General features: G+C 32.1%; 1 protein-coding gene across 1 annotated transcript; it reads right to left on the minus strand.

Moving 5' to 3' along the window:
* Nucleotides 1–10389: 10389 nt before the first annotated feature.
* On the minus strand, nucleotides 10390–13809 carry LOC114401741. The gene is made up of 6 exons (XM_028364321.1): nucleotides 13618–13809; nucleotides 12834–12919; nucleotides 11581–12090; nucleotides 11264–11485; nucleotides 11056–11180; nucleotides 10390–10960 (listed from the first exon to the last, which is right to left on the minus strand). Exons 1-6 carry the CDS (start codon nucleotides 13618–13620, stop codon nucleotides 10875–10877), a joined length of 1032 nt encoding a protein of 343 aa, XP_028220122.1. The 5' UTR covers nucleotides 13621–13809; the 3' UTR covers nucleotides 10390–10874.
* Nucleotides 13810–15543: the final 1734 nt, after the last annotated feature.

A 15543-nucleotide genomic window follows, 5' to 3' on the forward strand; every position in this document is an offset into this window, starting at 1 on the left:
CAAGATCTTCTTTAAACAATATTTATGTGATTTGAGAATATCATGTCTCCTGACTGATGTTAGTAATTGTTTCATTTGTTCTTTTAAATTCCTACTAATAAAAGAAATAGTTTAATTTTTTAAATTTTTGAAAATAATCAATTTATTTTATTAAAAAAGAAAGAAAAGGAAAGCGCCCAAAATTCGCTGCATGAAACCCATTTGTGATTTGGTGAGTCATGTTAATCAACACAGCCACTTGCCCATGTCTCGTGCAACAAAAAGTAATAAAACTTGCTCTGTACTCGAATCCGTACAATTTGATTTTTCTTTTCTATTTTTTATTTTTCCTCTTTTTCCCTGTACTATTATTGCAGACCCACAAACAAAAGTCCTTGGGGCCGAAAGGAAATGGACCTAATAAATTAAATAATTCATTTTGGGAAACAGACTACTTTTCTAGCGTCCTGACTCGTCTTGGTGCTGCTTTGTTGGAATTTCATGATCATTGATCAATATTCTATTTCAAAAATTTGTACATGCATGAAAATTAATATGAATTTAAAAATTATCTATTTATTAATAAAAATATAAAACTGTGAGAGCCTAAAAATTTATATTTTAAAAAATTTGATAATTAAGTTAATTAGTAAAATATTGCTTGAATGATTATTATAAGGATATTATTATACTTAATATTGATTATAACAATAAAATAATTTAAAATAATTTTAATTGGACATCTAATAAAAAAGATTGTAAAAAATATTGATTTAATTTGGTACGTAAGACATGTGCTATGAAATAAATAAAAAATATACATGAGTGTACGAGAATGATAATTCATATAGAAGAAATAGAAAGTCAATTTTATAATATAGAACTGAATAATATATATAAGGAATAAATTAAATTCTTCTAAAATTAACTTAATTTAAAATAAATAAAAAATATGCTTTAATTTTTTTAGTTTAATTTAAATGTATCATGCTTTTAATTTATAAAAAAAAAAAAAGGAAAACTGAGTTAAGGCATCACAACAGGGGCAAGCATCCAAACTATATTGGTACCTCCGTCCCTACATGTCCCATGCATCACATCTTTGAATACTATTGATAAGGAAAATATGAACAAACATGACCAAACCAAATCCAAAGAAGCCAAAACTGTCTCTCTCTCTAGCTCTCCAGCCTCTCTATCTCTGTATATATATATGAATATATATAAACCTCACTTGAAACTTTTAAAATCGTTGGGTCAAAATTTTAATTTTATAATAATCATTGATCTAATTCAAATATGTAATATTCATTTTATAATGATAAACTCATGAAAAATGATAATTAATATGCTTAATTTTAAAAAATACTCATCATACTTAATAATTTTATTTACAATGAATTATTTATAATAAATTATAAATGGATAACAATTTTATTTTTTAAGTATTTTATAATGTGTGGGTTTAATAAATTTTAATATAAATAATTTGAATTATATATGTACTATTTTTATTTTAACCTTATATATTTCATATAGATATTACATCACTATTATTATTTAAAGAAATAACAACTCATATGCTATTTTTCACACAGTAATTTTTTGACTTTAATATCTGTTCAATTAAAAATACAATTAATATTTTTACTTAATTTTAATGTAATTAATATGATACTAGATATTTAAAAATGACAAATTTATGTATTTATTTATATGTTTAACTAATACTAAATAAAAATAATATTGATTATAAAATTATAAATTTATAGTTTAACAAAATTCGTGTATACGGTGTAACAAAAATCTGGTTCGAATCCATAGTATGAGAGTTTTTGTCTGTACTTGGAGGGGCTCGTGAAAGATACGGGAAAACCTCACCAAATATCATGAAAAATTTTAGCACTAAAAAGGCTGGCTGGTCCATGCATCTCTCTAGGTAAATGTGAAGTGGCCAAGAAATTATGTTAAGATGATTGTAAGTTTTTATTAGTGCCGAAGAATCTGATTCCACCAAAGGCTATCCCAACTCTTCTCCTTTGTTGTTTCCAACACTAAAAGGACTGTAAGAGCTTATTAAAATTTAAAAATAAATACAATCATATTTACCCTCTTCAGAATAAAGTCGTTTCAATCTTTTCACTCTACTTTTAGTGAACTATCTACTTGAAGGAGTATGATTCAGGTGTGCGTAGTCGAACTCATCTTCCTCCAAGCATGTGATCACTCTCGGAAAAAAATACTCTCCATTGCTGGGAAAAAAATATTCACTAGGAATTAAACACAATTAAACGGGGATATGTATATATTATTTTATGAAGCAGTCCTAGTGAGTTGTTGTAAACTACACACTAAACTCTCTCTTTTTCCCATTCTCTCCTTTTTTTTTAGTAGAAGTCCCTCCTGGATGGTGCACCTCGAATCTATATTTAGATGACAACATCATCAATGGGAAACACTTTATGTGATTGCCAACATCTATAATCTCGCAAAATTAAGGTGATTGTTGACACTAAATACACCTTTGTTGCCAACAATATTCTAGCAAATAAAGTTGATTGTTAAACACTAAATCATGGGAAAGCCATTGTATACGCAGAAGGGCAATATACCTGGTTCTCCTTGATTGTTCTTCTCAACTATAAAGTAACCTGTGTTGCCACACTCAGGATATATTTTGAGCAAGAAAGTTGTTGGACTGTCTTTTGTGGCAACGGATCATATCAAGAGAGGATAATGTAAGCTGTTACTGACAAGCATTGAAGAGCTGCTAGTTAGCCTCGATGTAAGAACAATAGTGCTTCCTTCAACTACAGTCAAAGTGCGTACATGGACCGATTCCTCCTTTCGATTTGAAGTGAAGTTATGAAAAGAGAAGATAAAATGAGGATTAAGGAATATCGTTTTGCCCATTCTAATGGAACTACATCCGTACAATTTGTAGAAAATGCAACTGAAGCATAAAATGAGGAAGGATGGAGTAATGTAGTGGAAGTTGTGTGTTGTTATATTTTTTTTTATGTAAATGAGGAGTTGTAATATTTTGACAATACCAATTTATGGAAAGGTTTTTCTTTTTCTTTTTTTTGCAGTGTGTACATATAAATTAATCATTATGATTTCTTCAAATTAGCATCTAATATTGTCTATTCGGTGTATTGGGATTCCAATTTGTATTCCTTCTAGAGAGTTCATATTGATATCGGTCATATATATCGCCTCCATTGAGAATAACCAAACCTGTTGATTATGCAAAAAAGGGGCAGAAAGTAGCCATTAATTAAGGTATGTTCTTGGACTGAAATTAGATCCTTTATAATGAACCTCTCTAAACTCACAAACTTGTTCCCAATGAAAATGGAATATGAAATATGGATTAAAAACATTCTGTGCAAAAAGCTTACACCTTTAAGTTGCACAATGTTGAAAAGGGTAAAAGATCATTAATTCCTGTTTTAAATTAAAGTTTTATTACATTGACAAAATGTCATAATCCATTTATATGATTTACTCGTGACGAATCATCAGACATGGTTATTGAGAAAATGGTGAGAGAAAAGTGAAGAGGTGGATGACAGGGAGAAATGGAGTGGTTTTCAAGTTGCTTTGTGTATTCTTGGTGGCAATCTTACTGTTATGCTCCAGTTTGTTTTACAGATTGTTGGCAGCAATTCTGAAGAGCAACAAAAAATGTTTGGGAGATTGATGATGAACTCGTAAACCGTATTTCACATAGATATATTGATATAGTCAAAGCTAATTATTGGGTAAGTTTATAATAATAAGCATCATGAAGTTAACTGTTTATGGATTTAGTTGAAAATGTCTCTCAAGTAATATCTGTGATTGATATAGGATGAACTAAATATGGAGTGGAGGTTGGTTGTGAAATTGAAGAATCTTTGACTTGATGTGTGGGCATTCATTTCAGAGAAAACAAGGTTTTAGTGATGAATGTTTGGTTTTATGCAACACTTTGAAGGATTTGTTGAGGATGCGGTTGGATCCACCACAGAGACCAGTAAAGATGATGCAATGATTCAGATAGATGGCTGTGTCATGGAGAGGCAAAAGTAACTTACACAGACGAAACTCCAATGCTTTCAGGTGGGGAGCTTAGTTCAAAAGGGTGCGTAAAGGAAAACTGGCAAGGTCCAAATTTTGTGGTATACATGGAAGCAAATAAGGGTTCTAAATGCAATTTATTGAGGGGAAAAGCAAAATTTTATGGGAGTAATTGATTTGACTTAAATTGTCCACATTTGGTTTCCGAGTTTACTTTTGTACAAAATTTTTACATTTGTAGCTGAGAGAGTTTGTTTTGAGTTATGTATCCTTTTGGTGTTTCCTACTAAGCATTTTGGTTATGGAAGCTGGTATTAATGGCAAAGGTTCAACTAAGCCACGTGCTCACGTGGAACCTTAAATTTGTGTTTCAATATTTTAGCATTTGTAGCTCCTTATCACCAAGGTTAGGGAGAGTGGGAACAAATATCATCAAGTCTTTACATTAATTAATAGCGGGACCCAAATTCATGTACTAATAGAATGAGCCCCATATTACACTAACTTTTTTTTTTACACTTTTATTATAAATTGAATGACTTTTAAATAACATTTTAATATGTTTCAAGGGTGTGCCCACCTGGTGAAAACTCACTGGCTTATTGAGAAGGTACGGAAAGAATGAAGTGGAAAATATAGGCGCGGCAATGCGGCTAACCACAGTTATACCATTGCTTTTGAATTATTTGCCATAGTGTAACGGTCGAAATTGTAAATGCAAGTAAAAATAAAATCTGCCAATAAAATTAATACGCATTAATGAGATTGGTCTTTTTTTTTTGTTAATCTTTAGGTTTATCATTGACAAAAAAAAATTTGATTAATTCAAAGTTTAATAAAAGAAATAATAAAATCTGATAAAAATTATTTTCATCAAGAATGGAACTCAAGCGAGATTGATCAAACTGAAATACGGTAGAAAAAAATTTTGGTCCGATTTTTCAAAAATCCCATTAGTTAAAATTTAAGTTATTTAATTCTTTTAACTTGAAAATTCTTTTTAAACTATGATCTGTTTGACATTTTTTTAAGAGTTATTTAAAACTAGCCTTGTCCAATGGAAGAGGAAAATTAGGATAAAGTAGCTTCAGAGAAAAACTTCCTTTTTATATAAGAATTAAGTTATTTATTTTGTAAGCGTTTTTTTAAATGTGTTTGATCTATCTTTTCTCTTCAAGGAGAAGAAAATGATTTTGTTTAGTCAAATACTACTATATATAAGTATCAAAATACTACTACTATATATTAAAAGCTAATGATACAGTTCAATCAAGCTTCTTGTCTTTAAACTTCCAATGCCAACAAATGTTCAGTTCAGTTGATATTTAAGAAAGTTTGATGTTCCAATTTCTAGATGCAATATTTGGTGTTCAGTTATTGAAGCAAAAAACTTGGTTAATGCTGTGACAAATAGATGACCAAATTATCTGGTCTTTTATGGAGTCGTAATGTCTAATAGGGTATTCAAATGTCTACCTGGCACTCAATTATTTCTTTATGCAGCCGATAGTTTATTAAGTATCCAAAACTGTATTCTTATGGGAGGATTATGTTTTGGTATGAAATTATGCTTTTAACTTGATTCTTATATACTGATAGTAATCTTTTCTCCAATATAGATTGTGAATTCTTGTCACTGCTCTATTTTTTTTCCTGTTTGAGATGAAAATAAATCATATAAAAACAAACGGAGAGGAGCTGGTTGGAGTTTGCTCCTCAATATTACATATCCCCGTTTGTGTATTTAGCCTTTTTGTCTTGAAAATGAAAACAACAGCCTTTAGTTTACTGTGAGATTCGTAATTTTGAGCCATGAGGAAAAAGCATGTATGTATATACATATACATGCAAAGTGCCAACTACTGTCAGCCAAGGAGATAGAGTACATACATGATGAATCTCTTTATTATTGAAGAGAGGGGGGGATAGATTTTTTAATTATTCAGAGATTACATTATAAGGGTGAAACTATAAAAATATAACTTGATATTAAATAAATTCATTTTTTTAATAAGTTCCAATCATACCTGATTTTTTTTACTGATTTCAACACATAATTTTCAAGTGTTGTGGCCGGGTGGGGAAGGTGCTAATGGAAAGGGAGCTTTGTACTGTAAGTCCATTGTTAGAACATGATGGAAGCTCTATTCCACATACCTTCATTGGTTGTTTGAATATGTATATGTACATACTAATATTTGTTCCTTCTTTGGAGTCTCATGCCTTAGTCTATTTGGCGTTTTCTTATTTTCAGATTGAGATATTTGCAGGTAGCTGCTTAACTGACTTCATGACTCTTTGTTTCAATTTCAAGTGCAGATACTTTCAAGGGATTCCTGAGGCGGCAGTTCCAGAGAATGAGCAGAGGAATGGATGTGCACGCTGATATGGAGATACTCCCCTTAATGCTGTAGTTGAAACTCTTTAAATTCTTTTTGGTCATTTTTTTAAGAATGTTTTATTGGCTGTAGTTTTGAATAAATGCATGCGAAGAAGGCCCAGTTGGAGACTCCATGTACCCCCGGTCCATACGTCCTCCAGAGAGGCAAAACAGAACTCGAAATAACCCTTGGGGAGAGGGATGAGCTTCCATTGTTTTACTGGACTCCATAGCTATGTGAAGCACTGACATGGCCCCAAACAGCAGTGTTTTTGTTTCCGACACGCCAATGACACGAACACACACCAAACACATGTTGGACACGCATTTGTCATGTCCAACTTTTTTTTTAAAACCTTTCACACGATTCTGGAAACGGACACAACTAACTTTTGTTATTGTTTTTCAAAATCATATTTTTTAAAATCTTGAAAGATAAAAGATTAGATTTTAAATTATAATAATAGATTAAATTTTTTATTATTTCTTTTTCACATCATCATGTTGTGAAAGAAACTAAAATACTTATTCTTTCATTCATTCAATCAAAAGAAACAAGATGACACCTCATCGAGCAAAGAATCTAATATTTGTTCATATTAATCTTCATCTTCTTTTAAGAAATTTTCTACAACATCATCAAAAAAAATAAAATATGAGACATTGTAGCTGATTGGATCACCTGATGAGAATGAAATTCTTGAAATTGCTAATTTATCTATTGGTGTGTGCGTGCATGTGTGTGGGGGTGTGGGTGTGTGTAGGTGGGTGGGTGTGTACGTGCGCGTGTGTGTGGGTGTGTGTGCCTTTGTTTAAGCAACTAAGCCGGAGTTAGCTTTTCCTTCCATCTGCTTCTTTGTAATCTTCATCTTTTGTTGTTTATTGTGTTTCTTCACTCCCTGTATGCAATTTTATCTTGCTACAGATCAGATAGGTGTAGATTGGTCTAGCGCAGGTGGCACCCCTAGCTTTGTTGCACAATCCTCACAAAACCATGTAACAACATCAGTAAAAATCAGAGGCCCCCTAAGATGTCAAGTCTACTGTTAGTTGATGTTCTGTTATATGGAACCGGCAGCTTACTCTTGACAAAACTGTTTTTTTGAACAAAGGTTTCCTCTGTCCTTTATGTTCAAATGAGGCTGAGTCAAATGCTCATTTGTTCTTTTCTTGCAGGAAATTTCTTCAACTTTGGGCTCACATTCGTGATTTGGCTCATTTCCGCAAACGTTTTACTTCTTTGCAGCGCATTACTGACTCTTTAATTAGGGGCATATCCACATCAGGTGTTCAAGAAAAATTTTGTTGTCTGACTATAGCAATTACAGTCTACTGCATCTGACTGTCTAGGAACAAGTTGATTTTTGAAGATTATCAATTTTTTGTAAGAGAGGTTATTAGCAAGATTAAGTTTCTTTTGTATAGACAAGCCCACCTATTGCATTTGTTTTAGCATCTTGATATAAACCTTCTTGTATTAGGGAAGTTTTTTATGTTCTCTAACTGCGGGGTATGTCCCGTTTATTACATTTTGGGTTTTACATTTTTCCAAAAAAAATAAAATCACAGGCCCCTTTAAACAATACTTGATAAAAAGGACAATTAAGAAGTCAATGGCCTTAAACAACATGAAATCACAACTCTACAAATTGCAGATTTTCTATTTTATAAAACATTGGGAGAAAAAATAAGATTCAAGCAAAAGGTTATTAATACAATTCTGTTGCATTTCTATTCAATAATCCTTTGATTTATCCAGACCCAACTACAATGGGAGCACTCCCGAGTCCCACCTTCAATACCATTACAAATTTTAAGACAGTTTGTATGGCATTAAAAAGAGAGGCACCATCAGCTACGTACTCATGATAAGAACTAGCTAAGGAAGTAAATCTTAATTTAAAAACCAGTTATATTAAAATCCAAAAGCATATCTATGCTTTATGCACGTGCTGGATATAAAAATTACAGATTATAGTAAACTAAGTGATCAGGGTATTAATACCAAGCAGGGAGTATCATTCCAATTATTTTTTGAAATTTCCCACAATAGAGAGTACAGTCCCTCTCTTTTTTTTCAATCAAAAAGAAGTTCTAAAGAATATGTAAGCAGCATTAGTGGTAGTGGCATTTCAGATAAGTATGATGACAAAAACTTGCTATAAGTGCATCCAACAAGGCAGAGGGAGTAGACAATGAGTACCTCTTCCTCCACTCATTTGGCCTGACTCTTCTCCTTTTTCTCGGGCTAAAAATCATGCAATAGTGTGCCAAAGTACTCTTCCTCCACTCATTTGGCATCTTCATAGATCTCAGAATCTCATTCAAAAACATAGTGGGCCAAATGAAACCTTGTTCTCCCATACACTTCCAAACTTCAATAGAGATACCATGTGGACCAACCGCTTTACCTTCTTTTCATCCTTATGAAGGTTTTTTTAACTTCTCCAATACGAATTCTATGGTGATAATAAAAATTTATTTCCCCCTCTTAAATTTCTTAAACCACTTACCTTACACTTCAAAAAAAAAAAGAAAAAATAGCGAGACCCTCTAAACAAACACTATAAAGTTTCAATTTTTATTCATAAGGGTAACATTTTAACAGCTCAGAGAAACGGAAAACAGGAATCCTAGTCCATCATCCTCCTCCAACGGAAAAGGGAAAGGAAAGAAAAAGGGGGGAAAAACTGACCATATGGTGTAGTGAGAGCAGAGCGAAGGGTTAGATTAGGTTGTGAAAGTAATTGAATTGAAGGGGGATTAGCAATTGCAAACACATTCAATTCAAATGGTACGGCAAAGAAAGAAAGCCAATCACAATATTTTAAACTCACCCGATCCCCAAAGTGAATTCTAGCTGCTTTTATCTGATATTAACTGTCATTATATTTATTATTATTTTAAAAAAATAAACTATCTCCCAAGCCTTGATGTCGAATGACACAGTTCGACGTTGGTGGGAATGAAGGATGGTGTCACTATGCTGGTGGACCTCGATCTTTTGTTATTTTGTGCTCTAAATCTCAAGATCTCAGCTGCTTGGATCTGCTTCTGTTTTTTTTTACTTACTAGTATAATTTTTTATTTGTGATGATCCGTTTTTTAATTTTGTTCACTAACAATGTTAAAGTTACAAACATGCTCTTGAAGTTATGAATTTGGGGCTTGTCAGTGGGAGAAAGCTATGAAGAAGAAATGACTGCAAATTCATAATGTTTGATTGAATTCTAATGAGGTTTGTTCAGGACGGAATCGTGTTGAAGTGATTCTTACATTTGTTATCCCTATTGTTGCTGCAATGGTTCTTTTCACTTTTGGCATGTGCTCTGGCATTAAAAAACAAGCAAAGACTGAGATACAAATATAGAGGAAAATGGTAACAAGAATTGAATTCTTTTTTTAAAATAATAATAAATTCGGTAAAAAAATCACTGGAATTTGAAACCTAACCAGCCACTTTAGACACAAACAATCAAATTGATACATTTTAAAAAAATTAAAAGATCAAATTAAACTTTTAAAAACTTGAAAATCAAATTACATCTTTTAAAATAATTTGAAAATTAAATTGATAATTAAACCTGAACAAACTAGACTTGTACCATACATCCATAAATATTTCTCATTTTTTGTAATATCTTTTTAAGTTTTTAGTTTATAAATTTATTTTTTTATTAATAATATATATCATTATGTGTAACTTTTTTCTTGTATTTTTTTTTCAAATACTATTATTCTACAATTTAAGATTTTAGACTATTATTGTACGTTACAAAAGTAGTATGATTTTATTTTTCTTAAAATTTTAGTATTAATTAACTACCATTTTTTATTTTTTATATTTTATTACTGTTGTTTATGTTCGTTATTAGTGTTTTTTTTTTAAATACATATATTTATTTAAAATTAGTATACTAATATATATATACACACACGCAGAGACACACACAAATATTTATATTGTAAATACTAATCAACATTTTTTTATTATAGTTTTTCTTGAGACGATTATTTTTTCTATTTTCAATAACTTGAATGTACAAAATCCTAGTAAAACTGACTTCCAGGGGTCAAATAAGGAGCCTCATCTGTGCTGAGCCAATCCCCAACAACATTCTGTGTCTCAGGGGTATCAACGGGACAAATAGGCCTAATTCTCACTCTTGGTTTACTGGTTGGCAACTAAGTAGTGCTTCCTTCATAAGAATTCTGGCGACATCTCTTACTCTTGCCATCTCTAGTTCATCAAACTTTCCCTTCCTAACTCTTGCTTTCACCACATTCTATTCACTCTAATTCCCATCATGCTTTTGTATATATGATCAGTTATTAATATATCAGTGAGTATAAGCACAGGAGTACTATGCATTAGAATCATAGGTACTACCACTATTGCTCAAAGTATTAGATGAACTATGTCTATGGTTATGCTAAACTAAGAGCCTAGTCAATCTCTGCACACAGCATCATTTGTCTCTTCTGAAATTTGCTTTCGTCTGAAGACACCCCACAAATAATACTTGGCTTCAAATCCTGCCCAAAGGATAAAAAAATAAAATGCACAATTAAGTTCTGTAGATAATTATATTGAAATGTGCTAGTGAAGAGCTAGAGTAAATGAAGCTAACTCCAATATTTGATTGGAAGCTCGATAGAATGAAAAATTAAAAGCTCTGCTTTTTTAGCCACAATTTTTATGGCATGCTCATGGATCATGATATCTTCAACCACCTTATCAAAGTCCTTTTCAGATCTGTCAGGGAAGAAACATTTAGATATATCAAATTAAAGAAAGAAAATAGTAGCATTGCATAAAAATTGTCCAAGAAAAATCACCCTTCACCGTCAGGAAAGATAAAAAGAGCAATGTCCTGATCAGTTGGCCTCCTACTCTTGAAACTTTCAGGCCACACCTTATCTCTGGGAAGCAATTCAGCATGAAGCACTTCAGGGAAATGACCTGTCTCCTCCACAACTTTGGAGCACGCTAAATCAGACATATGAGCCAGAAGTCCATTGACAGTACCATTAGTTTCATTGCAGAAATACATACTTCCCCTGTTAACCAGAAAATTCAACTTCAAATGATATTCACCACAACAGCTATAAAAGTTCACCAATTTCAAATAAAGGTAGCAAAACAACTTTTGTACCTCCAGATTGGATTAATAGTAGGCTGTGCATAAACATAACCATCTAATTCTACACAACCTGAATCACTATTGTTAGCTCCTTGAGAAACTGGAACAGATTTGAAACCTTCATCAGAATTAGCTAAATCCCTTGCCACACTTTCTTCTTCACCAACAACAAAATTAGCTACATCCCTTGGAGCTGGTCCACAGTCATTTTTCACCTCATATTCTTCAGCTCTGTTGCTACATTGAGGATGCTCAGGCCCAGGTGAACTGTGACTACCAGATAATACAACCTTTGTTTCAGCAACTAAGCCAGAGTTAGCTTTTCCTTCCTTCTGCTTCTTTTTAACCTTCTTTTTTTGCTGTTTATTGTGTTTCTTCACTCCCAGTACGCAATTTTTTCTTGTTACAGATGAGATAGGTGTAGATTGGTCAAGAGCAGGTGGCACCCATAGCTTTGTTGCACAATCCTCACAAAACCATGTAACAGCATCAGTAAAAATCACAGGCCCCTTTAAACAGTACCTGATAAAAAGGACAATTAAGAAGTCAAAGACCTTAAAGAACATGAAATCGTATTATCATAACTTTAAAAATTGCATATTTTCTATTTTATAAAACATTGGGAGAAAAAATAAGATTCAATATAAAAGGGTGTAAATACAATTTTGTTGCCTATCTATTCATTCATTCAACAATTCTTTGGTTTATCCAAATCAAACTATAATGGAGAACTTCCTAGTCTCACCTTGAACACCATTAGAAATTTTATGATTGTCTGTGTGGCAATAAAAAGAGAGGCACCATTGGTTATGTACTGATGATAAAAACTGGCTTCCGGAATAAATCATAATTTTAAAAGCACTTATATTAAAACCCAAAAGCATATCTATGTTTTATACACGAGATGGATATAAAAATTACTACATAAGTACATACTATAGTAAACGAAGTGATCAGGGTATTAAAATTCAAAGCATATCTATGCTTTATACATGAGATGGATATAAAAATTACTACATAAGTACATATTATAGTAAATGAAGTGATCAGGGTATTAAAACCAAGCAGGGAGTATCATTCCAATGATTTTTGTAATTTACCAACTATAGAGAGTACAACCCCACTTCCGGTTTTCTCACTGAAAAAGAAGTTCTTAAGAATGTTCAAGCAGCATTGGTGGTAGTGGCATTTCAGCTAAGTATGATGACAAAAACTTGCTATAAGTGCTTCCAAGAAGGCAGAGAGAGGGAGTAGACAATAAGTACCTATGCAGCGCATAAGCCTTACACTGGCTGCAAAAAACCAATGTTTCTGGAAAGCCTCTGTCGCCACAGTGAAGACAAACAGCTTCCTACAACAAGGGTAAAGAGTTCACTGATGGTGCATGTGCAAGCATATAAAATATGCCGTTCTTCATAAATAATAACAGAAGCATGCATATAAAAATTGTATCATTAATTAGGCTTATCTTTTGATTCACGTATGGGTTGGTGAAAAGAACAACCAAAACACTAATAAATACTTGCCCCATTTCATGCTCCATTATCTTAGCTAGAGATCACACTATAAACATTTGCATCGGCTGTTACAAAAAACCAACCACGGGAATCTCCAAAATTGTTTTCAAATCAATAATTCTTCAGATGTTGGTTTTTATAACCACTAAATCAAATTAAACACAAAATAATACAGTATACCTCGTAAGAAGCAAGCATTCATAAATTAAAATTACAGAATTATTTTACAGAGCCAGCATGCTATGGCCTTGCAATTGCCATTTATAACATACATTACTCTTACCAACCAAAACAACAGCACAATGAAACAAACAGCATCTGAAGGAAAACAAGAAAGAAACATGTATCAACTAAAACCACTTAACTCATACCTTCAAAAGAAAGAGACCCACTAAACAAACACGGTAAAGTTTCAAATTTTATTCATAAGGGTAACATTTTCACAGCTCACATAAATGGAAAACATGAATCATCCACAATCTTAATCCATCCTCCAACGGAAAAGGGAAAGAAAAGGAGGGTAAGAACTAACCATCTTGGTGTGAATAGTTGAAGCGAGAGAAGAGCGAAGGGTTAGATTAGGTTTTTTTATTCGCCGGAATTAAACTCAAGTACAAGAATAATTACAACAACTCGTATACAATGCCAAACAAACTGTGTTAAACTCCTTGATAAGGGTTAGATTAGGTTGTGAAAATAGGAAGTGTTTTTAAGTGAGTGAGGAGTGAGAGCTAAACAATTAAAATTAGAAACCCCACGAAAAGCAAATGGGGATGGCAATGGTATTGCGATCCACGTGGAGTGAAGTGGCAAACTTGGATTGGATTGAATTAAGATTTTAAAAGATTATTTTGTTATAAAAAGAATTGTAAATTTTAAAAGATTTTGTAAGAATGTAATAATTTTAAAGATTTTATTTAAAGGATTTTATAATTCAGATTTTAATATTATGAATTCATGAAAGGATATTATAGATTTTAAAGGATTTCATAAATTTTAAAAAATTAACATTAAAAATTATTGATGAAGAAGATTTATGAATTTTATTCACTTAATAATTTAAACAAAACTCATTTTATATAAATAACTCTAAAGTTATTACATAACAAATCAATTTTTTTTAATATATTTACAATTCTCCTTCGATCATCAATAATATTAATTATATGAAAATTATATATAACAGAACCTGAAAGTTTCTTAATGATCATAAATTATTCACAAATCTTCAGCTACTAGAACATGAATAGGAGTCTGAGAAACTCTCCACTGTTGTTAATTTACCAAACAATAAAAGACCGTCAATGCCATCTTAGATTAAGCCATTCAAATTATGGGCAAAAGAATGTCAATTAACCAATAAATAAGAACATATACTTGGAATATGTAGCCATTTCCTAAGGAGAAAATAAACCAAAGAGATATCAAGAAATTTACCAATCATTATATACACAAACATATTTTCAAATGCATCTTAGTTGACTTGATTATAAACTATTGCTTAACATGTAACATTCCCAACTTCAACTATTTGAAATTTAAGCAAGCAGCATGAAAACTTGTCAGGGAGACTATCACAGTTTTTCATGTATTGGTAGTTGGAACAACTTATGCGTTCTCAGCAGCTTCTCCCCCACTTCAAATCGTAATTTAGAGTCGCAGGGAAGACACAGTCGCCACCACGTCTGACTAACTGTTTCATCTGAAATTTTGTTGCAGCCTACATTCCAAATCATTTTAGTGGAAAAGGTAATTTCACACAGACCTCCAATCATTTGTCTTTCTATCCAAAGATTACTTTATGTAAGAATGAAAAAATTTAAAACAATAGAACTGCAGGTGAAGGCCAATGATGCATAACAAAGTGACTAGTGCAGATCATCCAAAAGCCACCTAAATAATAAGTGAACCTCATAGAAAGCAATTTTAACTACCTAGATCAAAATTTTCCCTTCAGCTAACAACCAGAGAAGGAGTCATGGTTCAAAATTAGAATCAAGAAATACCCCAATCTTTATTAATATAAAGTGTTTCCAAAAAGCTATTTTTGTCCACGTCAATGTCAATGTCAGATACCTGAATTTCCTAGACAGTGGAAATCATCAAAGGGCATTCCATTGAGGGTAAAGTGATATGCCCTTATTAGACTGATAAGGAGTGATTCCTCCAAGTTTGAGTAAAGCCATTGATAACTATTAATACACAGTACACTACTCAGACTTAGCTTCCTCTATCTGAAATCCATGTGAGGCTTTGGGCTGTAGTGTAGTTATCTCATGCTCAACAAACATTTTCTTGTTTCCTCACAACCTTGGTCTATACACTAGATAAAATTATATTTTGCTTAAAAAGTGTGTGTTCATTTTTTCCCCTTTCCTAGCAAGAATTACTTTCTGGTTTCCTCATTAAGTCCTTGTTTCCTCATAATTCACAAACTTGATTCACTAAATGCATGCAA

This window comes from Glycine soja, chromosome 20 (genome assembly GCF_004193775.1).
Source record: "Glycine soja cultivar W05 chromosome 20, ASM419377v2, whole genome shotgun sequence".
Classification (NCBI taxonomy): Eukaryota; Viridiplantae; Streptophyta; class Magnoliopsida; order Fabales; family Fabaceae; genus Glycine; species Glycine soja.